At 46.6% G+C, this 24,552-nt stretch overlaps 1 protein-coding gene across 1 annotated transcript; it reads left to right on the top strand.

Annotated features, from left to right (window-relative positions):
• The first annotated feature begins 3,562 nt into the window (after positions 1-3,562).
• LOC112470993 (zinc finger protein 64 homolog, isoforms 3 and 4-like) lies at positions 3,563-23,366 on the top strand. The gene is made up of 5 exons (XM_025039859.1): positions 3,563-3,726; positions 8,904-9,053; positions 9,297-9,359; positions 18,265-18,516; positions 21,471-23,366. Exons 1-5 carry the CDS (start codon positions 3,621-3,623, stop codon positions 22,151-22,153), a joined length of 1,254 nt encoding a protein of 417 aa, XP_024895627.1. The 5' UTR covers positions 3,563-3,620; the 3' UTR covers positions 22,154-23,366.
• The last annotated feature ends 1,186 nt before the right edge of the window (positions 23,367-24,552 follow it).

Here is a 24,552-nt window from a genome sequence, read left to right as displayed (position 1 = left end):
TGTACTGTACACCGTTCTGTGTCCTCTACACATGAATTTATTCACCCTCACAACCACCCTAGCTATTAGTATTGCCATTTTATTGTTGAGAAAATGGGCACAGGACAGCTTTCTCAAGGTCACACAGTAACAGACGCAGGATTCTAACTCAGGCTGGCTCCGTCTGTGCCCTTAGCTATTACATCACGCCGCCTCTGGAATCTTTGTAATGCTTTGTAAAGAGAGGCAGAGTGACCAGGAGAATCTTTGTGTGGTTCAGAGGTACACGGTTCATCTCTTGGCTCAATACTTAAGAGTTATCAAAATGACAGGATAGTCTTCATTTTTCTTTTACAAAGTGACCGGGTTGCAAAGTTATTGACTTTCTCTATGATGAAAGGGGACTACCCAACAACCATTGGGGGAAAAAATTCAGGATAAAGGTGTTATGTAAAGAATGAGAAAATAACCAGTTTGCAAGAGAAACAGCCTATGGAGGAAGTATTTTTAAATGCATGTTTGGCCATGATTCCCTTGTTAAGTGATTTTGCTGCTGAAAACAGTGAAAAGTTGTCACTTATAAAAACCTCTATCTGCATGTTTAAACTTAGCAACGGAGTTTTTAATCTGTTTAAACATCTTCCAAATAAATGGCTTCAGTGGGTTTGAAATCCATTTGTTGAAGATATAATGATGCACCCTCTTCAGCTGAATTTGCAAAAGCCCCAGGTTGATTATTGGGGAAGATGAAAATTTATGAGCTGGGTTTCAAAGAGAAATGAATAGTCAGTTTTTATAATTGGTGAATGGGATGGAAAAGGGAGATTAACTTATTAAGTATAGCCAATGCCACTTGGCTTTCATTTAGATCTACATCCTGTGAGGTATACTTTTTTCAGTTTTTCAAGTATGACCCTTGAAATCAAGCCATTACAACCAAACATGATGATAAACTTAATTTAGGATCATAATTCTGAATGGATATATTGTAAAATATTAAAACAGTGCCTTCAAAAGACAAAACCAAGTTCATCGGTTGCTGTCACTTGTGGAAAACATTATTTTTACTTCGTTTTTTGTTGAAATTATACACGCGAGGGAAATGCAACTCAAGACCATAGTGACATATCATTGTATATCAATTTGATTGGCAAAAATGAAGACATCCCATAATACCAAGTGTGAGAAAGGGCGTGGCTGCACGGTATCTCTTACAGTGCCGGACGAGTGTCAATCAGTGCTACGACTTCGGCATTATCTGGCCATTTAACCAATGTGTACACTCGCTTAAGAAACTGCCACTTTTTAGAAAGACCATGTATCACAGCCACACATGGCCAAGATCAGGAAACAACCCAAGTGCCCATCAATGGGAGAGCGAATGAATGAATGAATCCTGTTAGTTCACACCATAGAATATTGCATGTCAGTCAAAATGGACAAAGGACCTTAACAGCAATTTGGGTGATCTTAGCAATATAATACAGGGGGGCCGGGGGGGCGGCGAGAGGAGCCGTTCCTGGAAGATTCTATGCCCTTTTTATGAGGTTCTTTAAAAATGTGAATTGTATATAGTTTTAAGAATGCATGTAGGTGCAAACAAAAAACAAAAAACTTGCTAACAAAAAGCAAAGGAATGAAGTATGTAGAGTTTAGGCTGATGGCTATTCATTTGGGGGATCGAGGGGACATATGAGAGATACTGGTTATGGTTAAGGTCCTAGTTTGGGGTGGGTTCCCAGGCAGTTATTATATCATAAGCCAAGGAACCGAGGAGCAACCAAATATAGGCCAGCGATGGATCAAATGGATAAGGAAAGACAACGGGTCATGCATGTAGCAAGGCTTGGTTAATCCAATCCTGTGCATCTGAGCTGAAGAATACAGAGGGGCTCGGGGGAGAAATACACAAGCACACTGCACACCTCAAGCCACCGTCTAAAGGAGTGTCAGATGTCTCCCATCCTAGCCACTGGGTGCTCTTCCCCTTTCAGCTTCCCCACAGGTGACCAGGTGTCCCCAGGTGACCCCAGGTGATCCAGTATCCTTCTGAGACATCCCAAAAGGAGAAACGATAAACCCAAGCACATATGGCTGTTTTACGTGTACACGTAGCTACACACACGTCCCAAAGAAAACTTTAAAAGGTCCTTTAAGATTTTTATTTTAAGCCTCAAAAATTTAATCCAAGCGACTTCACCTGGCCTTACACAGCCATCCCTAGAATCAGCTCACAGCTGGAAATCGATGGGAAGGTTGAGGAAACCAGCTCAGTTTTTTGAGAAATAAATAAGGGCTCTTCTATATTTCAAACCTCTAGGGTTTGCTAACGGTAACCTCACAGCAGGCGTGTCACAGGACGCTGCGAAACCCCAGCGGGCCATCTCTCAAGCCACAGCGGAAAAACTCGCCTGCGGCGCTGTTAGAATCCAGGCTCCCAGGCCGGCCCCGGGTTCAGAGCTGAACTTGGGTCTTTTTTAATAAGGCCCCACGTGATTCTCAGGTTCGGGCAAGCTTAGGGCACAGTCCCGCTTTAAGTAACAACCCCGATACGAAGGAAGTAAACACCTGAAGGTGTAGGTGTCTTTCTTGCTCCCTTGTTGGATGCTAAGAGGGGGTTCTCTTCCCCTTCACCCCACCCCGCCTCGGGTCTCATCAAGGTCCCAGCTAGTCTGAGCACGAAGCCAATTAGCTCAACCCCCTAGGACGACGCCTCGGTCACCGGCTGGGCGGGGACGGCGCTCCTTGGCCCCGAGGCTTCTGTCCCAGACGCGGGGCGGCGTGGGGGCGCTGGGGAGAAATACAGATTCCCGGGCTCCACCGCCTGAAGCCAAAACTTTTTTGGAATCGGTATTTTTAATCAGCTCCTCTAGGAGCAGCGGTTCACCCTGCAGTTGGCGACCCTCTGGCCTCATTTAAATTTTAAATTAATTCGAAGATACAGCCAAGGTTGAGAACCACGAGTGGAGGTCGTGCTTCTCAACCTTGGCTACCTCCCAGAATAACCTGGGGGAGCTTTAAAAAAACAACAAAAACCTCAGTGCCGTTTTCAGTCCAGACCAATTAAGTCAGAATCTAAACGCGCGGCTGGTTGCAGCCGCCGCCGCGAGGGCATCACCCGCGAGCTCGTTAGAAATCCAGAGGCTCAGGCCTCACCCCAAACCCACGGAGTCAGAATCTGCATTTTAACGAGATCCCCAGGGATTCGTGCGCACATTATAGTTGGAGCAGAGCTGCGCTTCTGACATTTTAATGGGCACGCGAATCACCTGGAGACCTCGTTAAAATGCAGACACGGTTTCTCAAACTTTAATGTGCCTGCGAATCACCCGGGGAGCTTGTTAAAATGCAGATTCTGATGCAGCGGGTCTGGGGTGGAGCCCGAGAGTCTGCATTTCTAACGAGCTCCGGGTGGGTGCGGGCCGCGGGGCGGCGGACCGACCGCGCTTCCCCAGGACCCCGAGGCCTTGGCTCGGGGCCAGTCCGCTGTCAGCGCTCGTGATAAATCGTCCTGCTCAGCGGAGCCGCGGCGCTGCCGGGACATGCGCGCTCCGGCCGGGGGGGCGGCGGTAATTTCCGAACTCCGGGACCAGGTTGTATGAAGTAGGCCACTCGTGGGGACTCGCCGCGACCCTCACGCCATGTCGCGACGCAAGCAGGCCAATCCCCAGCACCTCCACAACGAGGAGCCGCAGCCTGCGCCCCAGGAGTTGGCCAGGGCGGCCCCGGAGGTGGTGGGAAAATGGGGTGAGTAGCGCTGCGGACGCCCAGCTTGCGGGGGCTCGACGCTGTGTCTGGGGTGTTCCGGTACTCGCGCGGGTACGAGGTGCCGGCACCGGGCGTGGAAGGGCGGGTAAAGCTTCCAACTCGAGTCCTGGCGCTCGAACCTTTGCGCCCCCGATCCCCCCCACCCCGCCAGCCTTTGCAAATCACACCCCACCTTGCGATTTCAACCTCCTTGAGTAAATGACGGCGCCCCCACCCCACCCCCAAGCGCCAGTAAAAGGTGGTTCATCTCCCCAACATGCTGCGAGGATGCTCTGAGACCCCTTCCGAAGCCGACTTCGGAGTGTGTGGTGCCGGGTCCCCGACCTTCTTGGCGCCGGGCTCAGGCCGCGCACCTGGAAGGTGGGCGTTGAGACCCGCGCCCCGGGCGCCCCTCTGGGGGCGGGGTGGGGCGGGTGGAAACTATCGGAAAAATGTCTGAGCTTCGGGGACCTGGGGCTAGATGCTGAAGACGGACACAGCAGCGAGCAAGGAGGACCAAATGCTGGCTGTCCTGGAGCTCATGGCCCAGTGGGGAGGACAGAGATGGCCCAGGGGATGAGGCGGTGAAGCGGAGAGCATTAGGGGGGGACGCTGGGAGGAAATGTTATAAAGGCAGGGAAGGGAGACCCGGGGCCTGGGGCTGGGGCAGGGGTCCTTCCAGATGCGCTGTCCAGGGAAGGCCTGGCCGAGGAGGGCAACGTTGAGTAAAAATCTGCAGGGTGTGGGCGAGCGGGCGGCGGAGACGGCCGCGGGGGACAGCGCTCGGGGCACAGAGGGCAGCAAGTGCAGCGGCTGGGACGTCAGTGGGCTGGAGTCTGGCGCGTGTCCGAGCACATCGAGAGGTGACGCGGACGCCCGGCGCTCCAGGAAAGGACTTCGCCTTTGACTCCGTGAGAAGTGGAGCCGTTGTGCGGAGTGGCGTGGATCAGGGCAGCGCCACCGCGGGACTGAGCGGGTTCACCCCGGCTGCCACGTGGCTGGAGGGGGTCCCCGCGAAGCCGAGAGACCCTCGGCTACTCCAAGGCCTTAGGGCACTGTTTCTTACCCCGTGGTCGGTGGAGCCAACTCTTCCGAAACGCCTGCGGGTAGGGAGCTTTGCTAACTCGTTAAATTTCTCCGGCTACTCTCAGCACCCCCCTCCCCCCCCCCACACACACCAAGGTATCTGGGGGGGCGGGGGCGGGGAGTCTGCATTTATAAAGCTTTCCCTTCTGATTATTTGGCACGCGGATTAAGACAACGTGGGTTCCAGCTTGATCTCCTCCTCCCGTGGTTAGCCGATACCTTAAGTGGGAAGCGGGCAGAGTTTTTACTGTACTTGCTGCCCTGCTCCCCACTCCCTCATTTCCTGCGGAGGAAAAGGGACAGGGGCCTCCTCTCTGAGGAGGCTCAGACCCCCAGCAGCTGCAGGTGGGCTTTGATGACCGCACCCTCGCGAGGAGGTGCTGAAGTGGAAGAACCTTCACGAAGCCACTTCTAAAACACAATAGTTTGTGCTTGAAACCAGACCTTGGCTGGGCGGAACTACCATAACCAAAATCCCACCACTCCCTTGTGCCCAAGGCGTAGAATGGGGACAGGCAGTTGAAAAAGAGGGTCTTTCTGGGGTGCGGTCAGAGCTCCTGAGTGATCCTTTGCAAGAAGAATTGGGGGGTTATTGGGGATGTTGGGTCTTTGGGGGGAATGCTTATAGAAAACAGCTCCTGAATTGCCCCAGGCTGTTGTTCAAGGTGCCGCTCCGGGCTACTTTTTATTCCCGCAAACGGGCAGGTCCTGGAGCTGCTGCCGGGTTTGGAGGAGTGGAGAAGGGTGTCCAGTCACCCACCCCCCACGCTGTGGGAGCAGGGCTCAAACAGAATTACGCCCCTCAACGCCAGCCAGGACTACGGAGAAAAAGCAGCCTTCCGACTGATGGTTTTCTTCACCTGCATTTTAGGTCTGTGATGCAGAGCAAGAGGCCCGCCTTTTTTTTTTTTTTTAAGGTTGGGCCACTCTTATTAATTTGCAGGCGGCTTTGCAATTCAAGTAGCTTTTGAAGGAAATATAAAGGAGCAGGTCGTTTGATAGACTTTCATCACCACCAATAAAAAACACTGGCAATTGGGGGGGCTGGGAGGAAGGGAAACCTTACAAAAGGAGTATCAGCAGTTTCTCATAGGGTTGAATGACCCCCGTGCTAAACTGGGTTCTTTCAAATGTATGGCCAACCTCCCACCTCCAGCCCCTCTCTACCCACCCACTTTCAGGCTAGAAGTGTCCTTGTCCCAGCCGTGCCTTTCCCAGGAGAGTGAGCTTCCTTGGGTGGTTAAAGGTGAAAGAAATCTTGGGAAGGCCCTGGCGCCTCTCCATCACATTCCACCTGGTGACACTTAGTTGCGTTGGGCACCGTTTTCTGATGGCCTTACCCCATCCATCTCCCTTCTCCCTATTTTCAAGTATTACACAATGCATTCCCCTCTCCAAGAATCTGGTGGCTCACACGGGCACACGTCCACGAATAAAACCAATAATATTTCGATAGTGCCGACTTATGTACGAGATTCTTTTAGGGATGCTGAAGTTTAATCTTCATGTAAACCTACGAGATAGGGGCTGTAATCCCCATTTTACAGATGCGGAAGCTGAGAAACAGGGAAGTTGAGTGACTCAGCCAGGACCACACAGGTCGTGAATGATAGAACTAGAATTTGAAACTTAACCAGCGGGCTTCCCAGTCAGTTCCCTAAACCACTGTGCTTTACAACCTCTCAGATTTTCGCTTTTCAAACTTACTTGGTTTCTGTGGGATTAAAACACTCAAGAGTTTGATGGTTCTCTTTTCGAATGCGAACTGCTAAGTAGTACAGGGTTTCGTTTGTGTTTTCCTCTTGACGGGCATAGATCTGGTAATTATGGGCTCTGATCAGCTGAAAGCTTCTAGCTGTGCAACCTTGAGCGACTCCCGGGGTAGCTTCCTTTTTGATGGAGCAGATCTCAGAGTGCAGTTCCCAGACCAGAAGCATCAGCTGGGAACTTGCTAGAAAAATAACTGACTCCACTCCAGCCCTCCTGAATCAGGAACTCTAGAGGCGGAGCCCAGGCCACCTGTGTTTTAACAAGCCCTCTAGGTGGTTCCGATGCACCCGTGTTAGAGAATCGTGGGCTGGGAGCTGTGTTTCTCCCATTTGAACGTGCGGCGGATCTTATTGAAGTGTGAGTTGATTCTGTAGGTGGGGTGGGGCCTGAGGTCCTGCATTTCTAACAAGCCCCAGCTATGCTAATGTTAGTGCTCTGCCCACCACCCTTTGAGGAGCAGCTGGTTTAGTATGGCAGTATGGCAGACATTTGGAGTGCTTTAAAATGCGGGTTCCTGGGATCTACCCTAACCACCCCACCTGGTAAGGTACACTTAACCCGTGATTCAGGTGATTCTGATCCAGGCATCGGGGCCGTCCTGTGCATTGTAGGATGTTTAGCAACATCCCTGGCTTCTACACCCACTAGGTGCTACTATCACGCACAAGTACGTACACAATCACGGGATTCAAAAATGTCCCCAGGCATTGCCGAATGTTTTCTGGGGGCTAAATGACCCCCAGTTGAGAGCCTGAGGCCTGAGTCACTTGTTCAGGAAGACTCTGTTAAGGGGCTTCGAGCTCCACAGCTACTGGGATGTGAGAGCTGCAGCCCTTTCTAACCAAATCCCTGTGATAGCATTTACTCAGCTCAGACCACGCCCTGCACTGAGAAGTTACACTGATCATCTCTTAACTCGCAATCCTGGGGCAGGTTAGCGATCGCTTTGCAATGAGTAAACTGAGGCTCAGAAAGGTTAAGCAAGTTGCCGATAGTCACACAGCTAGCATTACAGCTGTGCAAACCCTAAGCCTATCACCGAAGCCCTCAGCAATGTGCTGTACGGCTTCTCGTGGGGATAGAAGATTTACCTTGAAACCCAAGAAAAATGGAACCCAGCTTCTATACCTGGGGCAGACAAAATGTCCTAGACCTTGACTTATAATTCATAAACTAGTCAATATCTTTTTAAGGCTTCAGACATTGACAGGACCTCTTTTTTCCTTGAACTTAAATCTATTTGGAGAGAAATCACTTTACAGTCTTTTAGCAGTGCGTAGTTTTTGTTATAGAATTTTTTAAAACTACCTGTCAGATCAAACCCCATGAAGTTATCTGATCATTTCGGCCCATGGAAATGGTGATGTCACAAGTTTCAACCTTACTGAACATATAGAATGGTGCGGCGAGCACCCCGCACCTGTTCCTGAGTTTCAGCAGTTAATTACATGCGGCCAATCTCATGGCTTCTGTACTAACTATATCCCCGCCCTGGATTGTTTTAAAGCAAACCAGACACATGTACAACCTATAAATATTCACCCCTAAGTTATGAGAATGTTTTAAAAACGAATTTCACCTTCATACCCTTAAAAAAAATATTCCTTATTAAGGTTTCAGTTAAGCATTCATCATCTTACTGCCTTAAATGGTTTTAACCACGTGTTTAAATCAGGATCCAAATGAGGTTCTGATGTTACAGACCATCATCTCCAGTCTTTCAGTCTCTAGTTCTTCCTTCCCTCTTCCTTCAGTTGGATTGTTGAAACCCTGCATTTTGCCCTGGAGAGCAGTGGTGCCTGAAGCAGTGTGATCTGTGGCTTGTTACCAAATGGACACCAAACAAGTTCAGAAGTGGAGAGTAAGCATTTAAAAACAGCTCGACTTTGCCGTGACCTCCAGCTTTCTGTTACACCTGCTGATAACATCTGGGCTTTTCTTTTTGTTTTATTTCCCTTTTCTCATAATTTGTCTTTATTGCATTTTATGAAGTATCGGCCTGTGACGGATTGGAAATTATCTTACAAACTAGGTCTTTGAGACGCGTCGCAAAGGTTTACAGTCTGGATCTTGCCACTTGGGTCGCTCTCGTGTACCATGTTCTTTTGTCCTCTGTATTTCCTGGAAATTGGTATTTAGAAGAGGAGAACTTTTCTAAGACCTGAGTGTATGTGGCTTTAGTTTTTAATGTTTTTTTTGTGTGGGGGGCGGCGGGCGGTGAAGGGAGGTACAACAAGCACAAACCTGCCGTATTATAAGACTTGCCATAGTGGTTACATTTGAGAAATTAAGTAACACTTTTTTTTTTTTTCCAATTTCAGCTTCAGAACTAGATAATGATGTTCCAAAACCAACTTGTCCCTCCACTGACCTCAGCGACGCCCAGAAAGGCCCCGTCATAGCTCTCTCCTCTGAGTCAAAGGAACAAACAGCGACCCTCGGAGAGAGGACGTTCAACTGCTGCTATCCAGGTAGAGAATGACCTTGAACGCGCTGAGCCTGTCTCTGTGCCAGGCGCTGTTAACCTGAGCTCCGCGTGAATCCCTCGCTGCATCTTGCACTCCCTTTGCACACTCACACGCATCCGCTGCGGGTTCTAAGCATCCTGTGGCAGCCGAGCTCAGCATGACTCACCAGAAGTTCAGATTTATAGTCGCCTCCTTTCTGAGGTTGTATTTTAAGAAAAGCTGTTTCTTTGCCCCGTTCTCGTCTAGGTTGCCACTTCAAAACTGTTCACGGCATGAAAGATTTGGACCGTCATCTAAGAATCCACACGGGTAGGTGTTCGTTCGTTGGCTCAGAACTTTAGTGTTAAAAGCAAACCAAAAAATTCCCCGAGGAAATGGATATGAACTAAGCGCTTGGGCCTATGAGTGGTGAGCAGGGCAGACACAGTCTCTGCCGCATGAGACTTAGTCCAGTGGGGGAGGCCGTGACCTAACAAGTCACGAACAGGCAGAAATGGTAACTGTGTTGGAGGCGAGGTCAAAGCTGGGAGAAGCTTCAGAGCGGGATTTGCTCTAGGATGGTCGTGAAAGGCTTTTAAAGAGGCACTTGACGTGGAAGATGGAAGATGGCTAAGTAACCAGCCAAGGGGGAGAAGGAAACCCTCCGGGCACAGGGACCAGCAGGTGCAAAGGCTTGGAAGGGGCAAAATTGGGTGTGAGATGATGCAGGAGCTTGAACACAGGTCCTCCAGCACTATCACACATGCACGTTTCATAGGTCCAGCCAACACCTTGGTTATAACCTGATGAGAAACCTTTAGCCAGAACTAGCTAGCTAGTCTACTCATAGACTTCTGATCCTCAGAAATTTATTGATATAATAATTTGGGGATTTTGAATGGGTCTGAGATGCAGTTGGGGAGGTTGGCAGAGGGATGGCTGCTCAGGGCCTGTGGCCATAGTAACAGTGAGGTTGTAGCGCAATGAGGTTGCTTCTCAAAGGTGCCTTCAGAGGAGCTGAGAACACAGAAGTAAGATGTACTGGGATCAAGGAATGTCGTGCTCTATAACCAGGCAGGGCCTCACACTATAGCCCATGGGCCAAACCCAGCCGTCTGCTATCCCCATTTGTCCACCTGTTGCCTGAGCCAGCTGTGGCCCCACACCGATGTTACTGAGTAGTCGCTAGAGAGACTGTGCTGCACGAAGCCTGAGACATTTCTTATCTGACTCTTTACAAAATATTTCCAACCTTCGGTCTCTAGTGTAGACCGCCTGCTAGGCCGTATGAGTTAGGATGCTGGTCTCTTTGCTCTTACAGAAACCAAACTAAGTGTCTTAAACGTAATCAGGTTTCTTTCTTAAGTACAATTTAAGAAGCAAGTTCACGGCTGGTAGAATGGCTCTGTCATCCTTAACATACGCATTCATCTCTGGGTCCAGATCTCTTAACCGGTGGAAAACAGAAGCGGGGGAAGAGGTTCACAGCCTGCCTCCCTCGCGCCGTGCCCCAGAAGTGGCAAACCTTGTGACTAGTGGCATATGAGCAGAACCTAGTCATGACCATATGGAGCACCAATGGGCGGGGACTGGGAAATGGTTCCAAGAAGGGCAGCCCCATGCCCAGGTAAGACTCTGCAGCAACATTGTTAAGACAGCGTTGTGGACAATGAGTGGTCTCTGCTGCAGTGGCCATTGTGCTGTGGCCGGAAGAGAATGAAGGCTCCGTTTGGCCTGGGCAGGGCAGATCACGAAAGGCTTCTAAGCGAGAGGAACGATCGATCCTCTGCTAGAACGAACAGGGCTGCCAGGATAGTGTCAGTGAGAGCATGCAAATCGCAGGATCTGTTTAAACTGTGAGACCCCCACCAGTGTGGCGGGTTTAGACACATTCCACAGAGCCGGGTCAGCTGTGGCCATGCTACTGCCATCTGTTGGGTGGGAGCCAAAGGTGCTGCCACAATCCTACAACGCACAGGGCTGAACCTGCAACGAGGGATGATCAGGCCCCAAATGTCAGTGGTGCCGAGGTGATCCAAGAGAGAGAAGCAGGGGCTAGATCAATAACGTCTTATTGGAATAGCACAGCATGGTAGGGGTACAGAAAGTGTGAGACAAGGCCCAGTCCTTTGCGGGGTTCACTGAGTTGGGGAATCTGCCACCATATCCATAAACTTTTCAGGCTGTAAAGTTAAAATCTATTGGTCTCTTTTCCGTTTTGGAAGGTTTCACCCAAGCTTGATTTTTGACATGTGCACCGGCAGCTATATAGTTCTTCCAAATGTCGGCCATGTCATTATACCACAGGGGGAAATCACTTCTGTTAATATTACCAACCACCTCAGAAAACTAAGAACTCACAAGCTGCTAGCCCGGGGTAAGAGAGACATTATAAAATCCTAACTTTTGTTTTAGAGCGCTAACGTCATCACCGCAGTATTGTGGGTAATTTTCCTTGAAATGACAGACTCCCTTAATCCATTTGTAAGAAAATGTCTGCCAAATCCCAAATCTGGAAAAAGAAAAAAAAAAAACAAAAACATACTTTGTCAGTTCTTTCAAATCAAAATGGTGCTGCGTGGAAAAAAGTACCTGGTTTGCAATGCAACCTCCCCCCCGCTAACGTCATCACCGCAGTATTGTGGGTAATTTTCCTTGAAATGACAGACTCCCTTAATCCATTTGTAAGAAAATGTCTGCCAAATCCCAAATCTGGAAAAAGAAAAAAAAAAAACAAAAACATACTTTGTCAGTTCTTTCAAATCAAAATGGTGCTGCATGGAAAAAAGTACCTGGTTTGCAATGCAACCTGCGTACACACACACACACACGCGCGCGCGCGCAAGTGCTAGTTCTCAAGACAACCAGTGTATTTTGGTTTGCAGCAGAAGCACGTTATGTGTACTTCCCATTTCATTACACAGAATGTTTAAAACAAAAATAGGGAGAGAGATTTAAAGCAACAGGACATCCTTGCGAACAGCAAAAGCTAAGTGAAACGGGCTCCGGCCGCACTGGGTGGGCATGGCAGTGAGGAATCGGTGAGGGCGGAGCTGGCAGTCTGCTAAGCTGCCAGCAGCTCTGCCCGTCGTTGCTCTGGCATCCGTGTGTACACGTCGGCAATGCACAAGACGGATGGTGCTTTAGTAGTCCGAAAATACGTTGGACCAGAGGGTGTCATGGGCCCCCAGGCCATCACAGACTGCACTTTGTGAACCACGGAGGGAGGGTGGGACAGGTAAATACAGGCGTGGCTAAGAACAGGTGTCTGTGTGCCTAGCATGCAGGCTTGCTAAGGGCTTGTTTGGGGAGAGTAAATTAGAAAGCCGGGCTGTAACCACGTTGGAGAAGTCTTGGAAAGTCAGGCCTTGAACTTGGATTCGATCTTTTTATTACCTTTGTTCTAAAATTATGTGAGGGTTTTTGTATATGTATATCTATATCCCATAATGCAAGTTTGTCCTTGGACGGAAAAACTAAATTTTCAATCACAGCATAGAAACAGTGTGAAGTGTGGCGGGGGGGGGGGGGGGGGGGGGGGATAGAAAATGCTTTATTCTTATTTTTTCCCCATATAAAATCTTAAGCAAAAATAAAAGATAGAAAAATCAATGTAAACAGTAACCGTTTCTGGATAGGTTTAAAAACAGCATCAATTCTCTGAACTTTATGCATTGAGTATATATATATATTTGCTCTTATTTTCAAATTTTTTAATCATTCTAGTAAAAGGTGAATAAACTGTATTGTTCGGAAGCTTACAATGACAGGACGAGGTTTGTTTGTTTGTTTGTTGTTTTTGCCACCTCTACTTCCATACCACTATTCCACCTGCTTTTTGGATAGTAAAATTCATCTGGAAGAGAGAAGGCACAAAAGTAGCTCCAAAATTTTGCACGAGGCATTTTGCTTTGTCAGAAATTAAAAACATAAAGCTATGATTCGAACAGTATGAATATTAGAACTGGAATAAATAACTATGTAACAGAGTATAAAAACAGACTTGTGTAGATACAGATTAAACACCGGTTAAACACTATTTCAGGTCAGCGGAGGGATGGGTGAACTCTGATATATGGGGCCAAGACAATCAGCAGTCTCTGAGAACAAAGGTGATAGCCCTTCACCATTCACAAATTCCAAATAACAGTAACTTAAGTTAAATATTAAAGTCTATAATTAGAAAATGTTCAAGGACGAATTTATGGTATGGGTAGACAGGCAAACAATTAGTAGAGACCACAAAGAGATCGGATTCGATGTGACTACAGTTAAAACTTATGACAAGGTACCACTACAAAGACAAATGTCCCACAAGAAGAAATTTGCAACATAGGGCAGAATTAATCTTCAGGACACACAGGGATTCCTACAAATCAAAGATAACCCAATGGAGAAAGATATAAACAGGCAACCCCCTAAGAAATATAGATACCCACATTCACATGAAAAGCCAATAAGCCATAAAGTACAAATGAAACATATTCTGCATTTTCTTCATTAGGCTAGCCGAAAGTGCTGTATTAAAATAGTGACTCTCAGAATCCCATATATTGCCTGGCCTTTAATTTAACCATCACCACACGCTTCTTCCCTGCCTCCCAATCCAGAGAGGCTGTGGTTATCTTTAGGGGCAGGACTAGGATCGGGGATGTGGGAGCAGAGGGCCATGGGATAGAGGGCTGATGGCAGCAAAGCTATTTAAAAATCAATGTTGAGTGTTCTGTCCAAGCCCCTTGCTGTTCTCTCGTTTATTCTGATAGTTCAAGCTGATTCTTCTGGATTGTCTAGGTAGGCTATCGTGTGCAAATGTTTTCCATTCCTGTCTTTCTACTTCATCTTGAGAGCCTTGGCCCGAGACTGCAGGTCAGAGTGGCAGAGTAACAACAGTGAGAGTAAACCATCCAGATCTTATCCTCCCTTCCTCTAAGGCAATGGTCCCCACCTTTTTCGGCACCAGGGACCGGTGCTCCTATGAGAATCTAATGCCTGATGATCTGAGGTGGAGCTGAGGCGGTGATGCTAGCGCTGGGGAGCGGCTGCAAATACAGATGAAGCTTCCCCTGCTCACCCGCCACTCACCTCTTGCTGTGAGGCCCTGTTTCTGACAGGCCACAGGCCGGTACTGGTCCATGGCCCCAGGGTTGGGGACCCCTGCTCTAAAGGAGTGCTTTGATGTTACCATTTGTGGGTTGAGTCCCTAGACTTCTCTTAGAGATTATTTATCATGTTTAAGAAGTTTCTTATTCCTAGCCTTCTGAGGTTGGTTTTTTGGGGGGTGGGGGTAGGGGGAGGGCATTAAATGGAGAATGATGGTTGAATTTCAGATGTTTTGCTCCTTTTCAAGATAGTCCTGTGGCATTTATCTAGCCTCATAAAGGTCATTGACTTATAATGTTTGTATTTTATAATCCTACTTTGTATTTCTTCATTCGCCATTGATATCTGAATTAATGAAGGGACTTGTAGCATTTTTTATCTTTATGCTATTAATCGAATGTGGAAACGCTTCTAAATAATTTGATAGAGCATACTCACATAATTTGATAGAACATGCCCACAATACTTTCTCTGCTTATGACTTTTTTTTTTTCCAGAGAATGGATAAGGGGTGTAGATTAGGATGGGATGACAATATCAATCTCTGTGGCAACTGAAGACTGCTCTGCTCATCCCAGTGTTCCCAAAGTCAGTCACAGCTCTGTGCCTGTGGGCTTCTCTCCAGGACCCAGCTGGTAGAGCGGCCTCTGTCTGGAACTCACCAGATAAAGGCATTCTTGACCTTTTATTTGCTGTGGACTCCTGGCAATCTTGAGCCTTTCCCAGAATAATGTTTTTAAATGTAACAAAGTCACATTTAAAAACCGTATTTCAGTACATTTGCTGTCAAAGCGTTAAGTGTGTGGTATGTTAATACACTAAACCCTTGCTCTCTAAAGGGTGGTAAAAACCAGAAATGTCAGCATCCCTCCTGGGAGCTTGTTAGAAATGCAGAATCTCAAGCCCCACCCAGAGCCACTAAATGAGAAACTGCATTTTACTTTGTTTCTGTAAATTTGACTTGGGAATTGGGAAGATGGTTGTCAAAGGGTACACACTTCCAGTTATAAGATGAGTAAGTTCTGAGGATGTAACATACAGCATGGTGACCGTAGTGAACAATGTGGTTTTATATACTTGAAACTTGCTAAGAGAATAGATCTTAAATGTTCTCACCCCCTCCCCCCAAAAGTGGTAATTATCTGAAGTGATAGAGGCATTACCACAATAAGATTCGTTAATTATTCCTCAATACATTAAATCATCATTGTATACCCTACACAGTGTTATATGTCACTTGTATCTCAAATCTGAAAAAAAAAAAAGTCTATTTTAATGATACCTTTCCCACCCACTATGATCAGTATGCACTGTGGCACTAAGAAGGTCTGCACTTAAGATTGGTGTCTCACGGCTGGTCTAACTAACTACCTTAACTGAAGCCGTGATGAACATCAATGTCATGCTGAGAATCGCAGCAAAGTGCAGTGTGATACAAACATGGCTCGTGTCTGTTCCCGAAGGTCTCAGGTCCCATCCATAGAGTGGTCTCCAGACTGCATTCATAGCCGGTGGAAGTACCAGATTCCAGTTAGAGTCTGTAGAAATAAGAAGGTAATGGTTTCCCATGCAAGGTCTTGGATCCTCTACATTTTATCTCCAAGCCCCAAACTAAGAACCCCCAATAGGGAACATTACAAGTTGTCTTGGGCAAGAGAAATGAGTGGTGGCAGACTGTCCACTGGCTCGGAAACGCATTTGCCTAACTAACACTGACTCATCAGTTTTGGTCATATTTCAATGGGCAGGGCAAGTCACATGCCCCAGCCTGCAGTCACCGAGACAGGAAAGCAGAATTCTCCTGAGAAGAAGGACAGCAAATACTTACACAGTAAACAACTTTCCTCTGACGTAGCGATTTTTTAAATTATTATTGATCCGTTTTACTTTGTAATTTTATGTCTGCCTGGACCGTCATCCATTCTGTTGAGCCTTCTAAATATATTGAGGGTAAAGATGACTTCGTCTGTCCATAGTACCCTTTCTCTTTCCTGTGTCTCTTGGAATAGTCCTCAGCCAGGTACAATTTTACACCCCTTCCCCCACAGGGGACATCTGGCAATAGCTGAAAACATTTAACTCTCACAATGGGAAGGGAGGTGCTGCTAAACATCCTTTCATACACAAGACAGCCTGCAGCAAAGAATTACCTGTCCCAAATGGCAGTAGCGCCGGGACCGAAAACTCTGGTCTAGTGGAATCTTCTCTTTATGAGCAAACCTCCCTTGTTAGCAACTAATTTTTGTTTTTCTTCATCAAGTGCTCTAAAATTCATTCGACTAGTTTCTTGAATTGCATATGGTTCACTTGCTTTCATTTTTGGCGTTAAAAATGAACTTGTCTATAAACTTTCTTCTGAAAAGCGATAGGCTATAGGTTTTGATACAGGAAGCTCTCGCCGCCCATCTGTCTGGGAGGTTTGTAATCTGATTTGGATTCTTGAACAAAAAAGTTGTTTTAAAATATACTCTACAACTTTCGAGGTGACTTTTTAGAAAAACCTTTTGGGAGACCATGTTAGATTCACAAAAGCTTGATTCACATCTACTTGGTGAGTTTTAGCTCTAATATGAAGCTTTTCGTGGCATTCATGGTGATTTCTATTTTGCCTAATATTAAAATGGATAGTCCTGCTTTTCTTTAGCATTTTCCTAGAATATTCTTCTACTATTTTCTTCTACTCTCATTTTACTTATCTTAAGAATGTTAAGCTTACTTTTTTTTTTTTTTTTTTTTTTTGAAAATTTTAGCAGGGAAATTGAATCCATTTGTTTGTTGTACTTAACATTTAGTTCAATTTTTGCCTTATTTCGTGTGCTCTTGCCTTTTTTGATGGTTAGTTCTCTCTCGTGGTTTGGAAGCAATACTTTCCATTTCATTCCTTTCTCATATCCCACATCTCCACTTCCTTTCTTTAGGATGTATACACCATTGAAGTGTGGTACCCTGAGTCATCCCTCATCTGTCAACTGGCTTTATTTTCTCTTTCCACTGAATGCTAATCCAAGTATAGGATTCTATTTAAATAATTTCTATAGAATGTTGCAAATATTATCCCCATTCCACTACCCTCCGGTGTCACCTAAGGAGTTGTGTGCTGATCTGAGCATTTTTCCTTCTGAAAGCTTTAAGAGCTCATCATTCTGGGGCTTCTGAAATTATGCCACCCTGCCTGTAGCTAGGGCATCTTAAGACCCATGGCTGTCTTTAGTGTTAAGAGATAATTATTTACTCTCTTCTAACCTGGACAATCTAGAACTAGTTTTCGTGTCTTAACTCTTCTTATACTTTCCCTGTTGTCCTTTTGGGCAGTCTTCTGGGAGATTCTTTAGCTCTGTCTTCTACTTCTAGTCATTTTTTGACATCCCTTCTGCTACTCAACTTGCTTACAGGAAGTTTTATTTTGACAATCATAAGAGAATGGAAATTATTATAGGAATGAAAACTGCTTTTGTAACTTCAGGTTCTTCAGTCGGGCGTGTCTTCCTGGTTCTGGCCTTCTCCAAGCATTTGGTTAAGGGGCAGGTTAATTTTTATTTGGACGTGATCAGTCTGAAGTGGTTGTAGGGAAGAAAAGGAATGCTCTAGTTGGTGGAGACGTTCTGAGCATGGGCTTCTTTGTTTTCCAGAGTCTCTCTAGCTACTTGGGGCCTTTGCATCATTTCTTTGGTATAAGTACCCTCGCTCCCTAATAGTCGGGGGTGGAGGTGGATACTGTTGCTGCTTGCTGTTTGATACAAGTAGGGGAAGTGGTCTACCCGACCATCTTCTGTGTGGTTTGTCAGTTAGCCAGAACGCTATTCTAAGACACCTACACCTGCCACCTCTGATCCTGAATACTTCTATAACCACTCCCATTTTCCCAGATGGGGTTTGGCCTATGAGTTTCTCCTTCAGTCTGATTTTATCTAATCTGGCCTGCAGGAGTCTTTAAAATTTCCGAGCCATCAATAAATGGCACAGCTTCTCATCTCTCAGTGTGCTTATCTAGACTTCGGTATGTTTCTGTCTCTGGGCATTTGGACAGAAGGAAGAGGTAGACCCATATACCCAGGCTAGCATGTCAGTCAAGTCCTTTTGCAGTCATCTTGACAGGGAAAACCTTAAAACCTTGATTCTTTTTATGTGTTTGAAGGAGACAAACCACACAAGTGTGAGTTCTGTGATAAGTGCTTCAGCCGGAAGGACAACCTGACCATGCACATGCGGTGCCACACCAGCGTGAAGCCCCACAAGTGTCACCTGTGTGACTACGCCGCTGTGGACAGCAGCAGCCTCAAGAAGCACCTGCGGATACACTCCGACGAGCGGCCGTACAAATGCCAGCTCTGCCCCTACGCCAGCCGCAACTCCAGCCAGCTCACTGTCCACCTCCGGTCCCACACAGGTAAGTCCCTGGCCTGGAAACCTCTGTGCCTTACTTGGTCTCTTATGTCTTAACCTTCATTTACCTGAAACATAAGCAACTTAAATAACTGGGTGGCTAAGGAAAAACAAAAATTGGAATTTCTGTGGTGATTTGTGAAGCTTGTGGTTGTTCGTTCGCCAGGACAATAGCTTTAGTAAACCATGAACGTCTGATAGCTGGTTTTCTCACTTGACTACATAGAACACAGCTGGGGATGAGTACTCGCTACAGCAGCCAAGGAGTAAAGCTGTATCTCAAATAAAAGTCGATGTATAAACCAGCTGTTTCAGTCATTTAAATTAACTTCCGATGGTATAGCTTAATTCAAAAACATGTAGCAAAATTAGTTGAGTATAACTGCAAATCACAGACTTCTAGCTCTGGAAATTAGACTTTGCAAAGAGCTTTTCCTTCCCTTCTTTGTGAAACCCCCATTGAAATAATGATCGATCAATTGAACCAACCAATCCATCATGGCACAGAAAAATGGGGACTGGAAGCCTCATAAAGAGGTTCATGAAATGAGAATTTTCAATGAATTCACGGAAGATGGCAAGCAGACGGGAATATGCCAACATCCAAAACTGAGTAGAGAAACCTGTCCCTACAGACAAGTGGGAGGTGGCCATACAGTTGGGAGCCACTCGTTCTCACCACTGTCTGGCTGCCCTGAGAGTTCTGGGCTTGGAACTGGCATGTAGATGGCCAAGGCCACAGGGCTCAGAGACGCTCAAGCCTATTGGCACAATGGCCCAAACTACCTAGAAACAGTAAAATCCATGGCACCTATGTCTAATCCTTAAACCACTTTATTCTTCCTAAACATAAAGTGTCAACTGTGGACTATGAGTCATTTGTGGAAAATGACAGTGTAAAATGCTCCAAGTCTAACAAATAAGTAATCCTGAAGTTAACAGAGTGCTTGAATAACAGACAAGACTTTAAAATTCTAGTTAGTATCTACCCAATAGCAAGAATGTTGTATCCAAGAAGAGTTCTGTGAAAAGGCAGTGATCATAAAAGGTGTATGAATTAAAACTAGGATCGCTGGCCATAAAGTTAAAGAAAAATCCCAAAGATTAGAAAAAGAAATTGAGTTGGAGAACTGAGAATGAATAAGAAGCTGGAAGTCTGGTTGCTGACAAGGTCTAGGAAAAAAATAGAACTGAGAAAATCAAGTGAGAAAAAGAACTTCATGATTCTAACGATACATGGCTCCCAAGAAAGGGCTCCCAAGATGTCAATCAGGGCCAGCGGAGCGGCTGCAGTGATCCGTACCTAGAAAGACTTCTCAGTAATAGTGGCTTCTAGGAGACCGTGAAACAGTGCCTTCAAAGTTGGGGAATGAATTTGAACATAGACTTCTATACCCAGCCAAACTATCTCAAGAATGAAAGCAGAATAGACAAAGCTATGCAAGGACTCAGACTTCATACCCGGTCACCATCCTAGTGGAAGGTACCAGAAGATAAACTGTAGCAAAACAAGAGAAAAAAAAAAATTGACATGAGATATTTGATATGTGACTATCTGACTATAGCTAACAGGGGTTGCAGTAAAGGGAAATATCAAGGTGATACTTGTATAGAAGGTTAAGAGGAAGAAAATCAGTAAATCAGAAATTCAGAAAATCCAGTAGAAATTCCATGTAAAAGTTTATGTAATAGACTGGATGACTTTCAGACCATGGCGAGGTTCTTTTTTCTCAAAAAACACACAGTCTAGTCAAGAAGCATGATACAATGTGGTCCAAAATAAGCATGTAAGAGAAGAGGATCAACTTGACCTTAATGCTCGCAACAATATCAACTAGCCCAGGTGTGACGGTGGCCCTGTAAGGGGTGGACGTCATTCTGGCGTAGTTGGCTCTGACGAATATCACATGCCCAGTCGTAATGTAAATTGCTGGTACAGCACGTCCTCAAATAACATTGTTTCATTCAACGTCATTATAACATCGATGAGATGCCGTAACTATATCAGTTAGCCTATGATAAAATTGGTTTTATACGTCATTTTGCTTAAAGTTGCAGAACCTATTGACGACGTTACGTGAGGACTTAGTATAGCTTACTCTAAAGTTGAAAATAACTAGTTAAAGCATGAGAATTCACAGGTCAGACTGTAAATGTTATTGAACATAAATGTAAAAATAAAGCTATTAGTTTAGAAGGTAGCGCTAGAAAAGTAAAAATCACACCCATCAGAACACAGGACTTTGGTGGGAAAGGAGGCATGTGTAGGGTAAGGGAGATTCTTTGCTTAGAGTCAACAGATGATGTTGTTTAAAAGTAACGACCTCCAAGAAAAGAAAAAACCTTTAGCAGCACCTCCAGGGGTGCAGAAGCAGCTAAGGCTTTTCCCTTACTTGTCCCGTGCCACCATATTCATGTGTTACTTTTTTATACATAAAATTCAGTCTGTAGATGTGAAACTGAAACTTTAACTAGTAAATGCAAGCCAATGAACTGATATAAAGCAGCTTAAGCACTAGAGTCAGCGTGGTTATGAGTCTTGGCTTGATTTGGAACAGTTGTATGTGATATTTTACGCACCTCTTCCTTCTTCTGTGTTCAGTTTGGGGATGCCAGGATACGTGAGAGTTTAGATTCAAAACCGAAGTGTTCTCGCAAAGAGTGTGGACTTGGATGCCATGATGCCTGGGTTCAAATCCCTACTATTTAGATCGAGAACTTGACCTCGCTGAGCCTCAGCTACCCCATCTGGAAAATGGGCGTGATAGGTAGGACCCACTCGGGACTGTCATGAGGATTAAGTGAGTTGATATACATGGTAAATGGTATTAGGAGGCTACAGGTAGCTGGAGCTCAGAAGACCCAACTGTCCCTTTGCGGCCAAGTGTTCTGACGCATGTTTGGGGGGAGTTCTGTGTTGCCTGCCTGCTCTAATGGAAACACACCTTCCGTTGCTAGGGGACACTCCCTTCCAGTGCTGGCTCTGTAGCGCCAAGTTCAAAATCAGCTCGGACTTGAAAAGGCACATGATCGTGCACTCGGGGGAGAAGCCTTTCAAGTGCGAGTTCTGTGACGTCCGCTGCACCATGAAGGCGAACCTGAAGTCGCACATCCGCATCAAGCACACCTTCAAGTGCCTGCACTGCGCCTTCCAGGGCCGGGACCGGGCCGACCTCCTGGAGCACAGCCGGCTGCACCAGGCCGACCACCCCGAGAAGTGCCCGGAGTGCAGCTACTCCTGCTCCAGTGCGGCTGCCCTGCGCGTGCACAGCCGGGTCCACTGCAAGGACCGTCCCTTCAAGTGTGACTTCTGCAGCTTTGACACTAAGCGGCCCAGCAGCCTGGCCAAGCACATTGACAAGGTACACAGGGACGAGGCCAAAACAGAGAACCGGGCCCCACCAGGCAGGGAAGGGCCCCGAGAGGGCAGCTCCCAGCACGTGGCCAAAATAGTGACCCAGAGGGCCTTCCGCTGCGAGACGTGCGGTGCCGCCTTCGTCAGGGACGACTCCCTGAGGTGCCATAAGAAGCAGCACAGCGAGCAGAGCGAGAGCAAGGACTCGGACCTGGTCACCTTCCCGCCGGAAAGCGGCTCCTCGGGGCAGCTGGAGACTCCCCTGGAGCCCAGCCTGTGCCTCTAATTCAGGCAAAGAGGGCGGTCGGCTGCCCAGAACTCCAGGCGAATGCTGCAGCCCAGCCCCCTGAGGGAGGCCATCCAGCCAGACTTCAGTCACCAGCCCCGGCACAGCTGCTCCCAACACCTTAGGCCTCCAGAGGCGGTGGCTGTCCCAGGGCAGACACCGTGCGGTGCAGACACCTCTTCCCGGCGCTCTTTCCTCCAGGGCTCAGCGAAGCAAGTTGACTCGGTCGTTCCAAGGTGGGGGTGCACGAGCATCGCTGTATCCTAGAGGGATACCTTCCCGATGGATTCCAACTCCAAGACTGATCCATCTCTGATGGAATCATTAAACTTTTAGACCACATGGAACACTGAAAGTAACCCGATCTGTGTAGTGGGAAAGGTGAAGATGAGGATAGGTACGTGGCAGGTCTGGGGAAGCTGGCTAGTTCTTAACCCGGGTGGTGGTTATGAGTATCCGCCTTATACGTTTTTGTGTGGTTCCTTTTTACCTGTTGTCTTATAATAAAAAGCAAACTCATCCTCAGAATGAGGTAAGAGAAACACGCCATTTTTCTTCCGTGGACAGGTTATGTTATGGGGTTCTCCCTGCCCACTCCCCCCATTCAGTAATCATAAATGCACCCAGGATTTCTCAGCGTCAGCCCTGCCACTATGTGAAATGCAGTTTGATCTGTAGGTGGCAGCAAAGATCAAGCTAACTCTAGCTCAGCCTGTCATGGTGTCTCGTAAGATTCCAGATTTGTGTGCTTGTATTCGTAAAGAAAAGACTAAGCGCCCGCTGGGCCCTGGGCTTGGTTCTGGGACACATGATGCAGGGGACAGCCTGAGACTAGCATCTGTCATCACAGTAAGCACGTGGTGTTTGCTGAGCCAACAGACAAGTGAAAAGCCAAACCTCTCATAAATGGACATTTTACTTAGGAGACTGTGGGACGTCGGTGGATATAGAATTGATCTAGAGTTACTTTGTTCTATTTGGGTATCTTCATATATAGTCTCTCTAATATAAGTTCTTGTGTGCCCTCATCGAGCTAAATATCTGTGCTTTTAGAATAGATGAAAACGATCCATTGTTTTTGGTCAACCGGGAAAAAGGACGTGAAAACCAGTTTTGATAGATTGTATACAGGGGAATATTTCACTGATGGAATAGCAAGAGGTATGTAGTGTATTTTAAGAATTTTGTTGGAACAGATCTGATTCACGTATGACCTCGGGCCGGTGATCACGCGCTGTTGAATCTCTTCGTCGGAAGGGGAAAAATGAAAATGAGAGACCCGTGATGGAATCGATCGTTGCTCTGCTCCGGGACTATTGTTTGCGATTGTGCAGAAAAGCGTTTGGTTACTGAGGGCTGGTGCAGTGTACAGATTCCGTTGTCACCTTTCTGCTCTTTGTCATGAGTCTTATCTCCGTTTCTCCTCTAGTAACAGAAGGGTTGTTGACCTTTCGAGTGGGAACCCAGAGATCAAAATCATACAAACTTTCCTCGTACTTCTTGTGTTATACCTCTTAAGATAAACAGGAAAGACAGCAGCCTTTTTAGGAAGCTTTTTTTAACAGCTGTATGGACTTCAGAGGTCTCAGGTCTACCCTGGTATCGCTTAGCGTATTTGGATTCCCAGTGAGCAGAGGTCAGTAAAACGTTTGGGGACCAGATAGTATTTGAGGCATTGTGGAGCCATAAGGTCTTTTTTTGTGCCCAAACTCTATGATTTTCGCACAGAAGCAGAAAGGGAATGAACGTATCTGTGTTCCAATAAAACTTTATAAAATAATTCAGGAAGCAGAAGAGCAAACTGGCTAACTCTGCTAGGGCGAAACTTAAAATATACAGATGATCACCAAGTAAAACTGGGAAACAGCCGTAGTGGCTAAGGGACCGCTGACATGGCACAGACCAGAAAGGCAAAGTTTCTGTATCCATGTCCGTTCTGTATCCATGTCCAAGGTCAACGTGGATCCGAAAGGGGAAATTGATTAATGATTAGGTTTGAACTTAGACTTCACTTGGACCAGGGACGGGCGAACTTTCCAGTAAGGGGCCAGATAGTAAGCATTTGGGGCTTTGCTGGCCCTCGTCAAAACCTCTCAGCCATTCACCTCTACAGTTGTAGCATGATCACTCAGCTCTGCCATTGTAGCTAAAGCAGCCATAGATAGTAAGTAAGCAAATGGGTACCGCTGTGTAGCAATAAAACTTTACTTTAAAAAAGCAGGCCATGATTTGGTGGGCCATGGTTTACTGACCCCTGAGCTGGACTATTTGAACGCAAGTAGCAGGGTAATTGGTCATGGGTAAATGCAGGGGAGAATTACTAAGAATACTAAATTTCCTTGGATTCCTTCAAGGAAGGTGCTGCTTCATGCAGCAGACAGAGTTCCGGCTGGGTGCCG

This window comes from Pteropus alecto, unplaced genomic scaffold (genome assembly GCF_000325575.1).
Source record: "Pteropus alecto unplaced genomic scaffold, ASM32557v1 scaffold45, whole genome shotgun sequence".
NCBI lineage: Eukaryota > Metazoa > Chordata > Mammalia > Chiroptera > Pteropodidae > Pteropus > Pteropus alecto.
This window is presented reverse-complemented; position numbering and strand designations above follow the sequence as displayed.

Coding starts and splice junctions, on each gene's coding strand:
- LOC112470993 (XM_025039859.1), top strand. CDS start 3,621: ATGTCGCGACGCAAGCAGGCCAATCCCCAGCACCTCCACAACGAGGAG. Junction 3,727..8,903: donor GGAGGTGGTGGGAAAATGGG/GTGAGTAGCGCT, acceptor TTCCAATTTCAG/CTTCAGAACTAGATAATGAT. Junction 9,360..18,264: donor TCATCTAAGAATCCACACGG/GTAGGTGTTCGT, acceptor ATGTGTTTGAAG/GAGACAAACCACACAAGTGT.